The sequence below is a fragment of the Salminus brasiliensis genome, chromosome 1 (assembly GCF_030463535.1).
Source record: "Salminus brasiliensis chromosome 1, fSalBra1.hap2, whole genome shotgun sequence".
In the NCBI taxonomy this organism is placed as follows: Eukaryota; Metazoa; Chordata; class Actinopteri; order Characiformes; family Bryconidae; genus Salminus; species Salminus brasiliensis.
The window spans coordinates 83,166,535-83,186,386 of NC_132878.1; the positions used below are offsets into that span (position 1 = coordinate 83,166,535).

At 41.7% G+C, this 19,852-nt stretch overlaps 1 protein-coding gene across 1 annotated transcript; it reads left to right on the forward strand.

Moving 5' to 3' along the window:
• The first annotated feature begins 535 nt into the window (after positions 1 to 535).
• Positions 536 to 8,518, forward strand: dselb (dermatan sulfate epimerase like b). The gene has a single exon (XM_072691225.1). The coding sequence runs from the start codon at positions 1,805 to 1,807 to the stop codon at positions 5,444 to 5,446; it is 3,642 nt and encodes a 1,213-aa protein (XP_072547326.1). The 5' UTR covers positions 536 to 1,804; the 3' UTR covers positions 5,447 to 8,518.
• Positions 8,519 to 19,852: the final 11,334 nt, after the last annotated feature.

A 19,852-nucleotide genomic window follows, 5' to 3' on the forward strand; every position in this document is an offset into this window, starting at 1 on the left:
CCATCCAAAACCAGTTACCAGCCTAAGCTGGTCTTGAGCTGGATTTTTAAGCAGGGAGGTGAAAAGAAGTATTTTTACATGAGGACTTAAACGACCACTTGAAAATACGTCTTCACCTTTCACTTCCACCAAAATGGGGCATAGTTTCAGCGAACAGCAGTGACTTTTTAATGACATTGTGATGGGTGGGCGAGCCCTTCGGTGCATGATGTGGAAGGTTCTTCACTCTTGCAAATCTCATTTACGAAAAGGAAAGGTTTTAGGGAGCCAAACAGCTTTCTTTGTAAGAGGGTAGGCACAGAACATCTTTGCAACAGATTAGAAAGTGAGTAGATTTTCAGCCAATCACATTTTTGTGGGTTCTGAATGGGTCTAAATGTGGGTTCTGGCTTCATTCAGAGAAGAGGACCAGAACAAGCTGCAACACATGAGTGATAATCACTATAGTATCTGTAAGAGAGAGCGAGAGAGAGAGAGAGAGAGAGAGAGAGAGAGAGAGGGAGAGAGGAAGAGAGCCCTCTGCTGGCCACAACCTGCACTGCGCCTCCAGTCATTTAAAGACAACAACAGCATAGTCACGGGCAGAAGCGCAAGTAGCACGCTCCGTTAAGCTCCCTTAAACGACTGGACGCTGATCTGCAGCCTCAAACCAAACAAACTGCCTCATCTGAGGAGCATCACTGCGCCCATCGTCTCTTCTAAAGGGACCTCTCGTTTTGCGCCCGCCCCGGACCGTTTCATCCCTTGAATGCCTGGCTGGACTAACTTCACATGAACTTGTCGTCCTTCTTCTCGTTCACGTTGTTGGACGTCGTTGAGATTTCCGTGATGGATATTATTCAGACAGAGTGTGTGTGAGGGAGCAGAGAGGAACACGCTCCCGCTGCCGTGGGACACGCACGCAGCGCTGATGCGTCCAGACGCTGGGAATCAAACTGTAATGTAATGTAATACAGGAAGGATATGCTCCGTCTAGCTCTGCTTCTGCACGTCCCCTCTCACGCGAGAGGAACGAGACGGCTGTGGGTCTGCGGGGTTGGAGCGGACGGCGACTGGGGCTGACCGATCGTGCGCACGGGAAGGTTTTTGGGGGACGAAGAGATCAATACTAGTTTGGCACGGAGAGGGGAGGGGGGCAATGTTTGCTTCTGGATCCTCACACCCTGCTCACCTTCCTGCCCAGTGCATGACTGATGGACTACACGTTGGACGCGTCGGTGTGCCCTTTTCTTTTTGGAGAGCATCCTTTGAGAGAAGAACGTGTGTGATACAAACATGGATAACATCATTTATTTGATATTAACATTTGTTTTGCTGATGGACTTGAAAACATCTTTTTTCCCCCCAGAAGCTCTGTTTGCACATGTAAGTTCTCAGAGTGGCAGGTCCTTATTTTCCATCTGTGAGACTGGCTCTCTTTAAGAGGAAGAAGTTGGCATATCTGGCATAACAAGCTGTCATTGTGTTTTAGCAGCTAAATCGTTTCTAGCCTTGCTGACAGTAGACATAGTGTATTTATTATATACAAATATAGAATACTATAAGAAGAAGAATGGTATAATAGTCTACTGACAACTTCTGAACTGGAGAAACCAAAGACAAACTCTGTGAGGCTGGAGTGTGATTTCAATACCTTCTTTTAGAGTGAGGAGCATTTTAGGAATGAATAGCATGTCTCCTAAAGACACTTTTGAAGTAGGTGCCAAATGTGTTTGGCCATCATCAGAAGACGCCACTGTCATTCAAACAGCTTTAAGAAAGAGATGAACAGAGTGAGATATTAATTGAAAGAATTTTGTGGACAATGGCTTGCAGAGGTGCCTGGAAGTACATGGCATGCTCCATGTTTTTACTGACACTGTCAGCAGTGGGGACTGCCTTCTCCGGGGTCTTCAATTCCTCAGACAAGGATATTTTTAGCGAGTTTGAGCAGTTCCGACTCACAGAGAGCCGGGCACCAGAGCTCCGGAAACTCCAAGCCTCTAATTTTCACCCGAACTTGTATTTCAACCAAGCAGACATACAGCTCATGAAACAGAGATCCACTACAACCCACAGCCACATTTTCAGAGTCATCCGGACGGCTGTGCTGACCATGCTGTCCAACATTCCTCTCTACATGCCGCCTGCGAGTCACAACGAGTTTACCAGCAAGTGGAACGAGATCTACGGTAATAACCTCCCGCCCCTGGCTCTCTACTGTTTACTCTGTCCAGAGGACTCCGCCGCTTTACAGTTCCTGATAAAGTTCATGGACCGCATGGCCGAATATCCCGACTGGAAAGTTACCACTGCGCCAAACGACGAAGTGCCTGTGGCTCATTCTCTCACGGGTTTCGCCACTGCTTTCGACTTCATCTACTCTTCTCTGGACCAGCAGCGCCGGGAACTTTACCTCAGGCGGATCCGCAGAGAAACAGAAGAGCTGTACGAGGCCTCTAAATACCGGGGATGGGGCAAACAGTTTCTCCAGAACCATCAGACCACTAACATTTTAGCCATCCTGACCAGTGCCATTGTCATGGGGGCGCACGCCGACCCAGAGACTATGGTATGGAAACAGGTGTGTGTGAATTATATGGAGAAAACCATGTTTCTCCTGAACCATGTCGTGGACGGTTCTTTAGATGAAGGGGTGGCGTATGGGAGCTACACTGCAAAGTCGATTACACAGTATGTGTTTCTTGCCCAGCGCCACTTCAACATCGACAACACCCAGAACAATTGGCTTCGCACTCATTTCTGGTTCTACTATGCCACTCTACTGCCAGGTTTTCAGAGAACAGTCGGTGTAGGGGACTCTAATTACAACTGGTTTTACGGGCCTGAGAGCCAGCTAGTTTTCTTAGACACTTTTGTGATGAGGAATGGCACTGGTAACTGGTTAGCTCAGCAGATTAGGAAGCACAGACCTAAAGACGGTCCAATGGGTCAGTCCTCAGCCCAGAGATGGACTACCTTGCACACAGAGTTTATCTGGTACGATGCCCATCTGGTACCACAGCCTCCGCATGGCTACGGCAGAGCGAAAATGCATGTTTTCTCAAACTGGGGCGTAGTGACCTATGGAGCCGGGTTACCTATTGCCCAGGGCAACACATTTGTCTCCTTTAAATCAGGTAAGCTGGGTGGGCGAGCAGTGTTTGACATTGTTCACGCAAAGCCTTATTCATGGGTAGATGGCTGGAACAGTTTCAACCCCGGCCATGAGCACCCAGACCAGAACTCCTTCACTTTTGCACCTAATGGACAAGTGTTTGTGTCTGAGGCACTGTACGGTCCAAAATACAGCTACTTGAATAACGTGCTAGTGTTCAGTCCCTCCCCAACGAGTCAGTGCAATGCCCCCTGGGAGGGGCAGCTAGGGGAGTGTGCAAAGTGGCTGCGCTATACCGATGAAGGTGTGGGAGACTCTGCAGGAGAGGTGATTGCCGCTTCCTCGCACAGAGACACCATGTTTGTTAGCGGCGAAGCCGCCGCAGCCTATTCCCCAGCTATGAGGCTAAAGAGTGTGTACAGGGCTTTGGTGCTCCTCAACTCACAGACTCTCCTGGTGGTTGACCACGTGGAGAAATGGGAGGACTCACCAGTCAACACCCTCAGCGCATTTTTCCACAACTTGGACATTGACTTTAAGTATGTAGCTCACAGGTTTATGGACAGGTACAATGGGGCTTTGATGGATGTTTGGGATGCTCATTACAAAATGTTCTGGTTTGATAGCCAGGGATACAGCCCAAGCACACGAATACAGGAGGCGGAGCAGGCAGCCGAGTTTAAAAAAAGATGGACGCAGTTTGTCAATGTCACTTTCCCTGTGAGGGGTGCAGTAGGCAGGATGGCCTACGTGATGCACGGACCTTATGTTCAGATCTCCAACTGTCGATTCATTGATAGCAGCAAAAATGGCCTCCGAATCTCCCTTATCATCAATAACACTGAAAGAATCGTTTCGATAGCAACTAACTACAAAGACATAGGGGCACGTTCCAGCTACCTGGGCTTCGGGGGATATGCCAAAGTAGAAGACAGGCATCAGATTATCCGCTTTGGCTTGGGAGCTCAGCTCGTGCCCAAACAAACAACAGTAGACAATCAGCTATTTGACTTTGGATTCACAGTGAATGTGATAGCAGGGGTGGTACTGTGTGTGGCGATTGGCTTTCTGACCTTGCAGCGCAAGTTTTATGTCTGCTTCACCAGACTAATGCGCTATGCCCTGTTCTCGGTGCTGATGTTGTGGATCATTGAGCTCCTTTTTGTCTCAAACAGCTGCGATCAGCTACTGTGTGGGGTTAAGTGGAAAAGCGCTGCCACTGACCCAGAACTCAGCAAACAGCTACGACTGTATGACCAGCATCGGTTCCCTTTGCCCACTGTGGTCATAACGACCCTGCCGGGCTCTGGCTCGGACATCCTTAAGCACCTTTTCTACAACAACTCAGACTTTGTCTACCTGCAAGTCCCCACAGAACACCTGGATATTCCTGAAACAGAGTTTGAATTCGACTCCTTGGTGGATGCATGTGAGTGGACAAGGTCCGACACTCAAAACGGACGTTTTAAGATAATCCAGGGCTGGCTGCATTCGCTGGTGCACAACACCCACTTGCACCTGCAGAACATTCCACTGTATGAAATAAACAGAGCCAAGCAGGTTCCGAGAGCCGGCCCTCCTCACAACAAGAGGAAGAGGACGAGGAGGAGGGAGCCATTGGCCGAGATGAGAGGAAGGATGAGGGTCAGCTCCGACAGAGACGCCGAGTACGTGCGTGAGATGAGGAGGCACACGGGTGAGTACCCCAATGCGCGGTTAGTCCTCAACCTGCGCAGCGGAAGCTGGGCTCTCAAGCTTCCTTTCATCCAAGAAGTCATCGGCCCATCTCTTAGGGCCATCTACGTAGTGAGGGACCCTCGTGCGTGGATCTATCTGATGCTGTACAACAGCAAGCCCAGCCTGTATTCCCTCAAGAACATCCCGCAGCACTTGGCTCTTATGTTCAAAGAGGACGTCACCCGGGAAAGGTGCCCGGCAGTCGCGCCCGAGTTCAGAATGCTGTGGAGGCTCCTGTCCCGCTCCGAGGCCAATCCTGTGCTGCTGCTTGCCCACTTGTGGCTGGCTCACACTGCTGCAGTGTTCCGTGTCACAGCCACCCTTCCTGAGGAGGGTTACCTGCAGGTGAGGTTCGAGGACCTGGTAAACTTCCCTGAGGAAACGGCTGAGTGGATACAGTCCTTTCTGGGGGTTCCCTTGACTCCCTCAGCTCTGAATCAGCTCATGTTCACCACCTCGACAAACTTGTACAATCTTCAGTATGAGGGGGACATATCACCAGCTACCATCAACATGTGGAGAAAGAACATGCCTAGGAAAGACATCAGACTCATCGAGGACACTTGTGGGTTTATGATGAGGAGACTTGGGTACTCCAGGTTCAGTGGTTAAATTATTAGCTGCAGGTCAGCTGCTGTTTCAGGTGTCCTGTAGTACATGGCTGATGATGATTATTATTATTGTTATTATTATTATTATTATTATTATTATTACTACTACAACTGTTTCAGTTTTATCCTTTAATCCGTTATGCATTACGATCAAACATGGTACTGGCTAGTTGGTGACATTTTATATTAAAATGCATCATGGGAAATTCTGCAATTCCTGTTAGTTTTTGCCTTTATGAGAAAGCCACTTGAAGCACTCATTTTTTGGAGTGACTTATTTACTATTCAGTGTCTGATGAGCAGTTTTGTGCTTAGTAAACTCCAAAAATGCGTTCTGCAATGTTAAAAGTGATTATTTTTGTAAAGCTGTAAAACCGAGAGTGCTAAATTGTTTTATCAAGGATTCATATCTCTATCCTTCGTGACAAACTGTCTGAATGTCTTTAGAATTCAAAAAGCATCGTCAAAAATTTTATTTCACTGTTAAATTACTTATACTTTTTTTTTTTTTTTCCTTACTACTTGTGCCGAATATTGTATATATCAGACCTTCAGAAACGGTTTTCACTGTTTTAAGCCACCAAAGGCTTGCTGGAGCAGTAACTGACTTAAAGCTTGAGCTTGGTGTGCATTGTGTAAAATCAAGAGTGTTAGTACTAATCCCCAGAGTGGAACACATTCCAGCTTAAAGCTTGTATCCAGCAATCATGTGCAAGTCCCTAAAGGTTGAAGAAGTGAAAACTTTATTGCGGCTTGGAGAGTCTACTGCAATCCATACCTGTTATATATTGTATTCACACAAAAAAAAGGGCTACTGCACTCACAGAATTAAAAAAGAAAAAAAAAAGATGATGATCGACACCTCTAAAAGTAGCTGCCACATATTTCGACAGGCATCATGTGGAGATCAAACTAAAGTTTGTCTCGGAGGGTTCAGACTCATTCTCAGTCCATTAGCGATTCCAAAGCAAGCCCAGAGCTAGCCACACGAGTTCTGTGAAATGCCAAAACGAGGCCCGTCATGCGGCGCGGTGGCGGCTTTATCTATTGCATGGCCCCAGAAGAAATGCAAATGAGATGGTAGAGTCCTCATTTCCTGTCGAACCTAATCAGAGATTCAATGATCTTTCAAACCATTGTCCCACACTGGCTCTGCAGGGGAGACAGATGACAGCACTGGGTACACATATTGTCTACGGATGGGGAAAAGGGAATTATGCGTAATGTCCTTAGTAGGTCATTCTGACATCTAGTCTTTGTAAACATTGCAGGTGGAAAACTTCAGTACAATATGGCTAGTACAATGTATGGTAAGTCAGTGTGGTTTACTTATGGCATTCTGAAGTAAGCACAGTTAGCAGTGATGTGCAGAATTTATCTTATGCAATCTTATGCAAAATGGAGGCACCCCTAGTCAAATTACATGTTTTCTTGATTAAAAATAAAAGTGAACCAATTTTCTGCAGATGTTAAATTATCATTTGTTATTTGCTTAATTTACTTATTGGGGGAAAGTTTTATTTTTAGTTTTATTGATTTTTCTTTTGCAATATGTTTAATTCAGTAAATAAACTGAAGTTGTTCTTAGCATTTAATAGGGAATGACATATGTAAGTATGGGTCCTGTAGACAATTTGTTACTTTTATTTTCTAAACAATTAACTAAACATTATATGACCAAGGGTGCCTAAACCTTTGCATAGAACTGCAGTCTCACAATACAGGTCTTTATATTGTTGCTGTCCTGCAAAAACCTTGTATCTCAATTTTTTCTCCTGTAAAGTTGCCATTTTGGAGATGCAAGGTTTTTCAGTGACAACAATGATATGAAATATTCAGCCAGTTAACACGAGCTTCTACACATCTGTAGGCAACCATGCAATGAAAAAGTAAAGGCTCAGAGTAGGAGTGCTGATGTAGAATCACATTCACCTCCTATTTATAACATACAGATCCTAGATCAGTACTTTCAGCTCTGAGACGATTTATGAATATGAACACAGGTGTGGAGCTGGAACAGAGCAGAAAACCGAGAACAGAGAAGTTTCTTTGACTTATCCTTGTCATTGGTTGTGCTTTATTTTGAGAGCTCTCTATATATAGATTATCTACAGATGTGCAAATGCTTTAGAGATGATATAGTAAAGGGATTAAGGATCGGGTTTAAGGTATGCAAAGGTTAAGGTGTTTGGTGGCTTTTAATAGATATTAAGTTGAATGTGTAAGACATGGGGGACATCTAAAAAGCATCTGCAGTAGACTCTCAAAATAAAGAGGGAATTCTACCAGTTTCTCCAATTCTGCAGTGGTTGAGATTTAAACAATTCATGGTGTAATTCATAGACACTTGATGTGAGGTGGTTTTTTGAAGGGAAGCTGAACACAGATTTCTTTACAGTGATGATGATAGGAACCAGATTCCTAAGGCTGCAGACCAAATTTACACATTTCTAGACATACTAGCAAAAAGTTCTATTTTGCCTTGCAGCTCTCTTCCATGAAATACTTTTTATCAGTGTGTTTTAGGCCAAAAATGATTGTATAATAACTAACTGTTGTAAAACCATGTGTCATGTATCAGTTAGCATACTCTTCATCATTTTGCATAATAACTGAATGTGATCAAGCGTTTAGAGGCTTTAAACTCTTTGGACGTCTGCTTCCCATTGTCTCCACTGTGAACAATTCTGACTTCAGTCTCAGATCAAACCCTTGGACGAGGGTTCGAGGGCTAGATTGAAAATATTTACTTTAAAGAAGCATCTGTACCTGAGTTGTCTCTTGTCTTCCCTTCAAGGCTGTGCACGTATGAGCAGCGCTGCTTGTCTCCTTGGTTGTTTTAAAGTTGTGGTCTTTGAATGTGTGTACACTTGCCGAGCCAGGCTCTCTCTCTGTCTCATGTAACCTGCTTCCTTCTCTCTGTTTGTGGGTATACGTCTCAAAGCTTCTGTGGCCTTGAATCTGAAAAGGAAAAAAAAGAACTTATTTAAACCTGTTTTTCATGTTGTTTATTTTGCTTCCCGACCAGATGGTTGACGTCTCGGCGGCAAATAAAGATGATTTACGACCAAAAGATTATTTAGCTGTGACGCCCTGTTTTTTAACCAGCATGCACTTGGCCTCTCGTTTCATGTTCTTCTCGTCTCGTCGTCCAGAGATTCGCTGGTCTAATCAAGAGCTCTCGTTGAATACTGCTAAGGGTCCCTATCTGAGCCATTTCCAAACGGCCGACAGACGCCTAACAGCCCACATGTACAGAATGTATGAAACAAGCAGGCCATTAACTTACTGAAATGAATGTGTTGCTATCGTCTTCTCCTAATGAGCTCAGAGCCTCATAAAACATGCCTTAACTAGAGTGCCTCGTTTTCCTCTTCTACACCCCCCCCACCCCCGACCATAATAAGAAACTCTGCTTTCATTGCTCATTGGTCTTTGGTTTTAACACCATGCTGTGCCAGCAAGGCCTCGCAATGCTTTATACAGTTATGCATTATTAAAAAGTGCCCCCAAAATTTAAAAACGAGATACATAACGTTGATGGTCAGAGAGAGCACGATTTTACATCAGAGCTTAGCATGCATTCTTAAAGAGATTTCATTGTTGGGTAACTGAGGCTGCTATGATGTTAGTGTTCATAACCTCGAATAAGACTTAAAGGTGGGGGACAAAAGGCGGTACATCATGGGACAGATAAAAAAGAATACAGTGCAGTTATTAAAGACTAATGTGTCTAGGGTTGCTTAAAGCAAGAGCTCATTTTTGTCAGTGTAATAATGATGATGCTTTTGAAAAACTTGCATTACACATATATGAGGATGTGCATGTCTTTTATTCTTTCCGATCCTCCTTTATTAAATGAAATCTCCAACATGGTAGGCAGGCTTTTAAATTTACCCAATTCCCTTTTCTTTTCCTTCACATTCTTGCAGCCCAATTATGTTACGAGCAAGTTCTTTGATGTCACATTGCACGGAGCACAGAGTAGGTGCTCTGAGAATTACTTGTGCATGTGTGAACTCTTCTTACTGGGTTATAAAAATAGTATTGATTACTTATTGATGTGAGTGTTACACCTGACTGATGATCAAGAGATGGGGTAGAGATGCAATGACATTTGATGAGTGGGCTTACATTTATATCTGATAGTTTTCATACATTTATCAGTTAGTGATGATACTAATTAGAAATAGAATTTGTATTAGCATTACAGATAATTAATAAGGGGTTACACATGCAGCAGAATGTATACTTTGCAGGAGTTATAGTACAGCAATAGGAATAGGAAAATTAGTAGTATAGCTGTAAGCAGCTAGTCCTCACAAGCTACTTTTTTGGGGCCTAACGTAGTTTGGACCCATAACGTCTAATGAGGTTTTTTAAGTCAAAAGAAATTCTGTAGGGAATCTGAGTTGCGCAGAAGATATCCATATGTTATATTTGTTGATCGGGGATCAGGTAAATTGTAAGAAATTTAAGTGTCTTTATGCACTGTAGGTCCAAAGATCAATTTGCACAGCTCATTTAGATGCTGTAAAGCAGCTACTTATCACACACACACACTAGTGCACTAGGGGCAGTGAGTACACACACACACACATAGTGGTGGTCAACCAACTCCAGTGAGCGGGGAGCAGTTGGGGGTTAGGTGCCTTGCTCAAGGGCATTTCAGCCATGGACTGAGGGAGGAGACAGCCTTCACTCCCCCCACCCCCAATTTTCAGGATTCGAGTTGGTAACCTTCCGATCTCAAGCCCACTTCTCTAACCATTAGGCCACGACTGACTGATATCATAGGACCCTTACTGACATACACTATATGGACAAAAGTAATAGAAGACCTACAGTGGGGAAAAAAGTATTTAGTCAGTCACCAATTGTGCAACTTCTCCCACTTAAAAAGATGAGAGAGGCCTGTAATTGACATCATAGGTAGACCTCAACTATGAAAGACAAAATGAGAAAACAATTCAGAAAATCACATTGTCTGATTTTTAAAGAATTTATTTGCAAATAATGGTGGAAAATAAGTATTTGGTCAATAACAAAAGTTCATCTCAATACTTTGTTATATATCCTTTGTTGGCAATGACAGAGGTCAAACATTTTCTGTAAGTCTTCACAAGGTTGGCACACACTGTTGCTGGTATGTTGGCCCATTCCTCCATGCAGATCTCCTCTAGGGCAGTGATGTTTTGGGGCTGTCGGCGGGCAACACAGACTTTCAACTCCCTTCAAAGGTTTTCTATGGGGTTGAGATCTGGAGACTGGCTAGGCCACTCCAGGACCTTGAAATGCTTCTTACGAAGCCACTCTTTTGTTGCCCTGGCAGTGTGCTTGGGATCATTGTCATGCTGAAAGACCCAGCCACGTTTCATCTTCAATGCCCTTGTTGATGGAAGGAGGTTTGCACTCAAAATCTCACAATACATGGCCCCATTCATTCTTTCATGTACACGGACCAGTCGTCCTAGTCCCTTTGCAGAGAAACAGCCCCAAAGCATGATGTTGCCACCCCCATGCTTCACAGTTGGTGTGGTGTTCTTTGGATGCAACTCAGCATTCACTCTCCTTCAAACACAACGAGTTGTGTTTGTACCAAACAGTTCTACTTTGGTTTCATCTGACCATAAGACATTCTCCCAATACTCTTCCAGAAAATCCAAATGCTCTCTAGCAAACTTCAGATACGGCCGATCTGAGTCCCTGGCGGCGTAGTGTGTTACTGACGTTAGCTTTTTGTAACGTTGGTCCCAGCTTTCTGCAGTTCATTCACTAGGTCCCCCCGTGTGGTTCTGGGATTTTTGCTCACCGTTCTTGTGATCATTTTGACCCCATAGGCTGAGATCTTGCATGGAGCCCCTGATCGAGGGAGATTAGCAGTGGTCTTGTAGGTCTCCCATTTTCTGATTATTGCTCCTACAGTAGATTTCTTCACATCAAGCTGCTTGCCTATTGCAGATTCAGTCTTCCCAGCCTGGTGCAGGTCTACAATTTTGTTTCTGGTGTCCTTCAACAGCTCTTTGGTCTTCACCATAGTGGAGTTTGGAGTGTGACTGTTTGAGGTTGTGGGCAGGTGTCTTTTATACTGTTAACGAGTTCAAACAGGTGCCATTAATACAGGTAATGAGTGGAGGACAGAGAAGCCTCTTAAAGAAGAAGTTACAGGTCTGTAACAGCCAGAAATCGTGCTTGTTTGTAGGTGACCAAATACTTATTTTCCACCATTATTTGCAAATAAATTCTTAAAAAATCAGACAATGTGATTTTCTGAATTTTTTCTTTTTCTTTTATTTGTTTTTCATAGTTTAGGTCTACCTATGATGTCAATTACAGGCCTCTCTAATTTTTCCCTCTCTGGGTGGGAGAACTTGCACAATTGGTGTCTGACTAAATACTTTTTTTCCCCCACTGTACATATTTTACCTGCAGGAGCTTTATAGACATTCCATTCTAAATCCATAGGCATTAATTTGTAGTTGGCCTCGCCTTAACAGTTTTAGCAGCTGGTTTGGAACTCAGCTTTGGTGACCTTTTTTATGCACTCAGCACCTCAGCACTCAGCAATCCCACTCTGTAACTTCACATGGTCTGCCATACTGAGTTACTATGGTTCTTAAACACTTCCACCTTATAGTAACACCACTCACAGTTAATGGTGGAATATCTAGGAGGGAGGGAATTTCACAAACTGACTTGTTGCATTGTTGCATTGCATTACAGAACCACGCTGGAATTCAATGAACTCTTCAGAACCACCCATTCTTTCACTAATGCATATAAAGGCAGACTGCATGGCTAGGTGTTTGATTTATATACCTGTGGTAATGGGACTGAATGAAACACCTGAACCAATGACTGAGAGCTATGTGCCAGTCATTTTGTCCATTATGTGTATGTGCCTTAAAGTTGAACCATGCTCTGTAGCACCCCCTTTAAAGACCGGCTGTGCCAGAGCAGTGGGAAAGACTATTACCAGTTGAACAAGTTTCATGTCCATCCGAATTATGGTGTGGTCTGCACTATTCGTTTTTAGCGGGAGAAAAAGAAAATTAGATGCCTATAGTAACAGTCATATGTAAACCTCTCTCAAGTAATTCAGGGCTTTCTCAAAATGCAGAATGTGTGGACAGAAAAGGTAAATGCGACTGCAAAGCCAAGTGGGTTTTGCAGAGGCTTTTATGCAGAAATCACTGTACTTGCTCAATACTGACCTGCATTTTTATGTTTATAAATCAGCCATGAGCAACAGCCAGATCAACCCTGTAAACCTGAGGCAAATAGTATGTCTAGACTAGATAAGCCTTGGGTCTAAGCCATGTATTTCAAAGGGAAAGGTGGGTACCTGAACCCTGCTACATAATATTGACACTGAAGTTGCAAGTTGCAGTTGAAGTAGGAATATGGCTAAATACATGCGATGTGCGAGCTGCCACTTAAGTTAGTGTCTTAAGACTGGCAACCTCAGCTAAATACCCAGCAAAACCCTTTAGTAGTGTAGTGGTGAAGAGGCTCTGCCATTAGTATGCCACATTGTGAGTAGCTGCAGAAACATTTAGTGAAAGTATGATTTCTGTGATAAACTCTTATTCAATTCAAAGTGGAAGAATGCAGCCAAACACTACTATAAGACTCAATATGTATCAGAGTTTTTGTAACATTTGGGTGGCATTATTATGTCCTAACTTCAAGAATTGTTCACTTGCTGCCTGATATATCCTACCGCTTGACAGACGCCATTGTAAATAATCAATGTTTTTCACTTTACCTGCCAATGTGCTAATGTTATGGCTTATCATTGTGTACTAGTGTATCCTTATCGTAACCTTACCTGTACTTGACGTAGTGGCAAGTAATAGTCTACAACAAAGTATTTTTTAACACCTTTAAAAAAACAGTTTTCTCCAAAGAACACCCAGCCTCTGAAGTGTACATTAAGTCAAATAAGTCATACCTAGAGAGTACATATACATATACATACATGAGAATACAGATAGTATTGATTTTTGTTGCTGTTTTGCTTTGTTATTTTTTAGTACATAGTTTCCAGTGTTTAACCAGTAGGAAACAACATGCAACTTACCTTGTGTTTTAACTTCAGTCCACAGCAGCAGTCATGACTTCTTGTTTAACCGTTTAAATCTTTGGTTGCATCCAAATAGTTTACTCAAGCTTCCTCTCCTGGCTGCTTTCCTAGATTCTGTCTGAACTGTATCTTAAGACCTTAGTAAATATTATGCCAGAGCTGACTAACCAATGGATCTACATGGCTACCAGATCAGTTGAAATGTAGGGAAGAATGTTAAACTACTCAGGAGCAGCTGTCACTCTAATGGTCTGACTTAAACACTGCCTTACGGAGCTGCTTATTCACATATTTACTGACTGATACATGATATTAACAATTTAACAATTAACATCACTTTCTTTCTTTTTTGTTTCTCTTGGGAAACAGATTAATTTGCTTTGCAATATATTGGTGCTGTCACACAAAACCTTTTTGACTTAATATAAAACCAGCAGTTGTTCTTTACACTGTTTTTTACACTACACAATTTCACCAACATGCTCCAAAATGATTTGGAATTAAATCTTTTTTAAAAACTTTTTTTCTTCCCTAATATATCCCATCTCTTTAACAGATGCCACTGAAGATTAAAACAATCAATATTTGCACTGTACCTGCCAATGGTGCTAATGTTATGGCTGATCAATGCACACTAGTGTATCCTTACCTTAATCCTACCTTTAGGTGGCCTAGTTAAAAATATATTGACGCTGTCACCCAAAAACCTTAAATCCCCTTTTTTTGTTGCTTTCACTTTTAGACTTAATGTAAATCTAGCTGTTGTCCTTTACACTGTTTTACACTACACAATTTCAAAAAATAGAAAGGCTCCAAAATGACTTGGAATTAAATCATTTTACACTGACTTTCATTAAAGGTTAAAAAGGTTTTTTCTTCTGTAAATTGTCATTTTGAAGATACAAGGCTGGACAGAAATGATATATTAACTTAATACCTGATAATCAGGACACACACACAGTTTGTTTAGACCACCCCTACTTCCAGTTTCTATCCGAATATGGGTACAGAGACAGATCTTTTCAGCACTAAATAGACAAAGAAACCGACACGGATAATGGCATTGCGATACCCGACTACTAGAGAAGATGCATGGACAAAAGCTCAGGACCACAAGCAACTGCTTGCTGTTATAGGAGTTGTAGCTTTGATATTTCTGACAATTTCGTTGGTTCAGGGCCTTCGCCGTGAGCGCAGCGTCAGTGTGGAAAAGTCCTGCAAAGTTATTTTTATTGTGCTCTGAAAAGATGCAAGACACATGGCGTAGCTATTATCTCCAGCGTGTCATTTTTCACCTTTGCCGAAATCCCTTTAGGTCTCGCCGCTCCTGCTGTTCAATATTTCTTCCAATCTGGAGGTGTTTGTGCAGACCTGGAGCTGCGGATCCGCCGGAACGGGACTAATGTGAGATGACTTGATGGGATATGTGAAGCGTTGTCAATTTTCAGCTGGAGATGAATCGCGGGCGGCTGCGAAAAACAGGATCTCTCATGCCAATAAAGTCCCATCGCTCAGTAATGATGCAGGAACTGGAGCATTCAGGGACAATCATTTAATCACAATGAGGAAAAAAAAAACAACAACTCTGTGCCACTTGCCGCAATCTGACAGTCAGAAGAGATCTGTCACGAAAGGACTGAATCACAAATCAAAGCCAAAGATTAACAAAAAAGGCAGCTTAATTGTGGAGCGCATCAACAATCAGAATAGCTTTTTTTTTGGTGCCAATAAACAATAGTTGTGTTTCATTTGTAGAGGCACAACAGACAGGTTTGAACAGTGTATCAGCAATAGTGCTGAGGTTTCAGGATGAGAGGCTTTGTTTGGGAGTGCTGCCAATTTCACAGCAGCTCAGCAGACCATCATTTGTCATGTTTTGCTCTTCAAATATACTATATTGACAAAAAGCATAACCCGCTACTCGCACAGAACCCTAAAAGGGCTGCTTCAAAAGAAGGGCATAGTGTTCTTTTCATTCCTTTCATGCACTTTTAGGCTGCTTTTTATCCTTGGCATGGTCTTTCATGGATCCTTTAATGTTCCTACTGCTCTTTTCAAAAACAAAATGAGTTATCTATGAGTGAACAGCTACATGCATGTCATTACTGGGTGTTGATTATTATTAAAGGACCCATCATGCATTTTTCTTGTATTTTTTTAAATGATGTCAACTTAGAGTCTGTGTGGTTTTACATATCTGAAATAGTCACAGATTACATTTTCAACCGATTTTTTTTCTTCCACAAGTTTTTTTTTAGTATACTAGTAAATATGATAGCATGATCTGTAACTGCCCTGTAAATCGCACCATTCAAAACACACATTTACTTACTTAAACAGCACTGAAACACACCTCACTAACTTCTGTAAACTGAATAGCTGAATATATGCTTATGTGTTATAACACAGATTCTGCTTAATTTATGCTGCTTAATTTTCTAATATAAAGTGAACAGTACATGTTGAAACTTTATCAATGGTGAAATACTGAATCTTTGTACACACACACACACAAAAAAAAAATCCCTTTAAGGCACCGGACCAAAAAAAGCCAAAAGACGTCAGAGTCAGTTGTTCTCAAAGTTCTTTCTTGTCAGCTATATCCTCTACTGCACTTCTCTGGTTTTCTCCTTCATCTCTGTAAAAGATAATGGAGTGAGAACATCCAACACCTCAATGCCATTTACTCCTCCCTCTTTTCCTCTTGTTTACATCCTGCATACTCTCTCTCTCTCTCTCTCTCTCTCTCTCTCACTCTTTCTTTCTCATGTTCTCTAAAAGTCTGAATGCACATCCAGCAACACACCCCTTTCACTCTTTTTGCACCAGCTGCTTTAAGCCATTTACCACAATTGTAAAAAAAAAAAAAAGTACAGGATAAGTAAATAAATCTTCTTTAATGTTCGCAGACAGAGGCTGTTTCAGATGTTCGATTTCCACCTTTAGGCGATGAAAGCTAATCTCTGTAGAATTGAGCCCTCGCAAGTTCATGACTTTTTGACTTTGGGTTGGGGAACATTTCAGTGGCTGTCAGCAGAGCGCTGGCTAAGCCGCCCCCTCTGGCACTCTGGGTAATCTCCTCTCCATTACTGGGCTGCTTGGACAGGTCTCAGTGGAAGGTGCCCTTACACTAAAAGAACAGCCCTTCCCTCCTGCAAGCCAAGGCTTTCAGTGTTCCCAGGTTCAGGATGTTCACAAGGGAGTTCTTCTTCTTTTTCATAATAATAATAATAACACCTTGAAGCAAGGTATATTTTGTGTAGCTCATTGGGAACACTCAAGGCCTCCTAGACCTTTAGAAAAGGCCTAATGATTTCAGGGGAAATATAGTTGCTGTCATGCAAAAGCCTTCTATCTGCAAAATGGATAATGTCAGTATAAAAATATATATTGCTTTCTGAGCATTTCTGTTGGTCTTTTCATCATGAAGTTTTAAGACAATCTACGGAGCAACTGCTTTGTGAAAAAGATATTACTTATCAAAGGCTTCTGTGATAATCCTAATCTAATTCAGTATATGTCTAATTCAGTATAAAACCATCCATAGAGTACATTACACCACACACTGCACTCAAAACACAGCTGTTTCACATTATGTGGCACTGTACACCTATTAACCAGTTTTGGTTGAAAGTTATCATACTACTATCCTATGCCTTAACCAACAATACCGATACATCACCATTACTTTTCATGGCACCAAGAAAAATAAAAAACAAAATAAGAAAAGAAAAAAAAAAGAAAAGAAAAAATCTATAGATGGACTGTATATTAATGGAAACCCTCTCAGAATCCACGGACAAACAAAAATGCAAATTCAGAATCAGTTTAGACACCAAAAGCCCCAGGCGCAAAATTTAACCCCCAGAGTCAATCCACAAACTAGAAACATCCCCAGTCCAACACACCTGTGATGCAATTCAGACATTCAGGGACACACACACAGACTTATATCCACATATTCCAGCAAAGGACTGGAAAGGTGAACCTTTCAATAGACAATTCTTTAGAGCAGTCCAGTCCTTTGGATCCACTGTCCTGCATAGTTTCAACTAGTCTATACTAGCCCAACACAGCAAATCCAGACTCTTCATCAGCTAGATCAGTTGTGATGTTTGAAGAGAACAGGGATGGCAAGGGCAGAAGCAACAATTTCCGGTAAGTTAATTTTACTAGTAAACCATTTCTGTAGTGTTTTGATTGAAAATTGCATTTATACTAGAACACAGTGTTCATTCTGTGAGTTCAGCACATGGATTACTGGTTAATTTAGTCATGCTTTCTGTGTTTGAGAGGAGATATCAGTTACAGTTGTTGCTTTGAAAATTTGGTTTCCAAGGCTATGGCGTTAATGTAGATTTTGTTCAGGTCAATGTTGCACTTCCTCCACACTTTAATATAAATATGCTATAAAGGATTCTTTAAGTGATGCCACAAAGGAACAACTTTTGGTTCCATAAATGACCACCTTTATAAAGGAAATGTGTGTGAAGAGCTATTGCAGACAGTTTCTTCACACTCAAAGACCTTATTTTCCAGAATGCCTCTTAATTGAACCAAAAGTGGTTCTTCTATGGCATCACTTAAATAATCCTTTGTAGCACCTTTATTTTTAAGAATGCAGATGTCAGGCCATAATACCAGGAACTTGAAACCCCCTCCTTGAATGAACTATTTTATGTAAATAAGAAGGATCTTTTAAAAAGTACAGGACATCCACAAAATGTAAAGGTTGTACCCATGAAGTAATATAGAAAAAAATGGACTCGTAACTATCTGCCACTTGGACTCATAACTATCTGCCACTATTAATACCACCATTATTAACTATCTGTTGTATCTGGTTTGGTCATTTTTATCATTAATGTTTAAATAGTTCTGACCAGAGGAGGATGGGTCCCCCTTGTGAGTCTTGGTTCCTCCCAAGGTTTCTTCCTCCAGCTTTGGGGAGTTTTTCCTTGCCACTGTCGCCGTTGGCTTGCTCACTGGGGGTCTTTGATCCATCATGTCTTATGTTATTTTCTTCTTTCTTCTTTGTCTCTGTCTTTTATTAATCACTATTTATGTAAAGCTGCTTTGTGATGACAACAATTGTAAAAAGCGCTATACAAATAAATCTGACTTGACTTGACTTTAATAAACTGCCAATATTGACAACATTTAGAACAGGTTCCTTACACCTTAGGTTTTTCATATTTAGTCAAACAGTTCTTTAGAGAACCTGAAGTGGTCATTCTGTGACATTACTCCAAAAATCTTTTGTGGCCTAGTTTGAAACATACCTAAAAAGCATGGTGGAGTGCCTGAAGAGTGCATCCTTAGCATATTCTCAAGTAGGCCACACCACTTAGTAAATGTATTCCTCTCTTTTTCTGTTGTGTTGAAGAGCAGGAGAAAGCCAACAGCTTGCAGAGATCTCCAGAGTATTCATCCTGCATCCTTATGGTCGGGATAGATGGAAGATGGTCATTTCAAATTCATATTTGAGATTCAACTTTAGTACACAAGTGATGAAGAATGGGTGTGTGAGATGAGATGTGGGTCTCATGAGTCAGTGCCTCGGGTTCAGTTTTGTGGGAAAACATCTGCAGGGGGCTGAGTGCAGTGGCAGCTCATGGTTTATTTGATTTTTAAGAGGGATTTCAGTGTGTTATTAGATGTGAAAAATAGGTGAAGTCAGAAATGCCTTATATTTACGTATTTATGTTTGTCTCTAGATGAGCTCTTAAAACACAAATAATAAAACATTAAAAAAGGAAAGAAAAAAAGAAGTGTTTGTTTCAGCTGTCCTCCCATGTACCCATACATTTGTAAACAAAGCTGAAGGATACATCTGAAGTGAAAGAAACATGTTAACTGATGAGGTAGAATAATTAGATACAGGATTTTACACAAATGTGACTCTGCAGATTATGCAGTGTTTTTGCAGTTCTTGCAAGAGCTCTTGTGCAGCTCCATCAGAGTGGCAATGACAGAGATGCTATTCTCCCTATTGCAGTAGGAGGAGCATCAACATGATTCAGAAGCTGCTAGTATAAGGTCATATTGGTCATATAGGCCACATTACATTACATAATGTTGCTTAAAACATTAAAACCTGAAAGTGTCTAAGCATGTTAATGTCTTTTTATATGTAAATCAGACATACATGTGGAACAAAATATAAAACCCCAGGAAAACCTTTTTAACATATGTAAAGCTAGGGACATTTGATCTTTGTTTTAATGTAGAAATTAAAATAATACTGAATATAATATAATATAATACAACTAAATATAACTATACACATAAAACTGCAGAAAAAAATAACATTTATTTAAT

Coding starts and splice junctions, on each gene's coding strand:
- dselb (XM_072691225.1), top strand. CDS start 1,805: ATGGCTTGCAGAGGTGCCTGGAAGTACATGGCATGCTCCATGTTTTTA.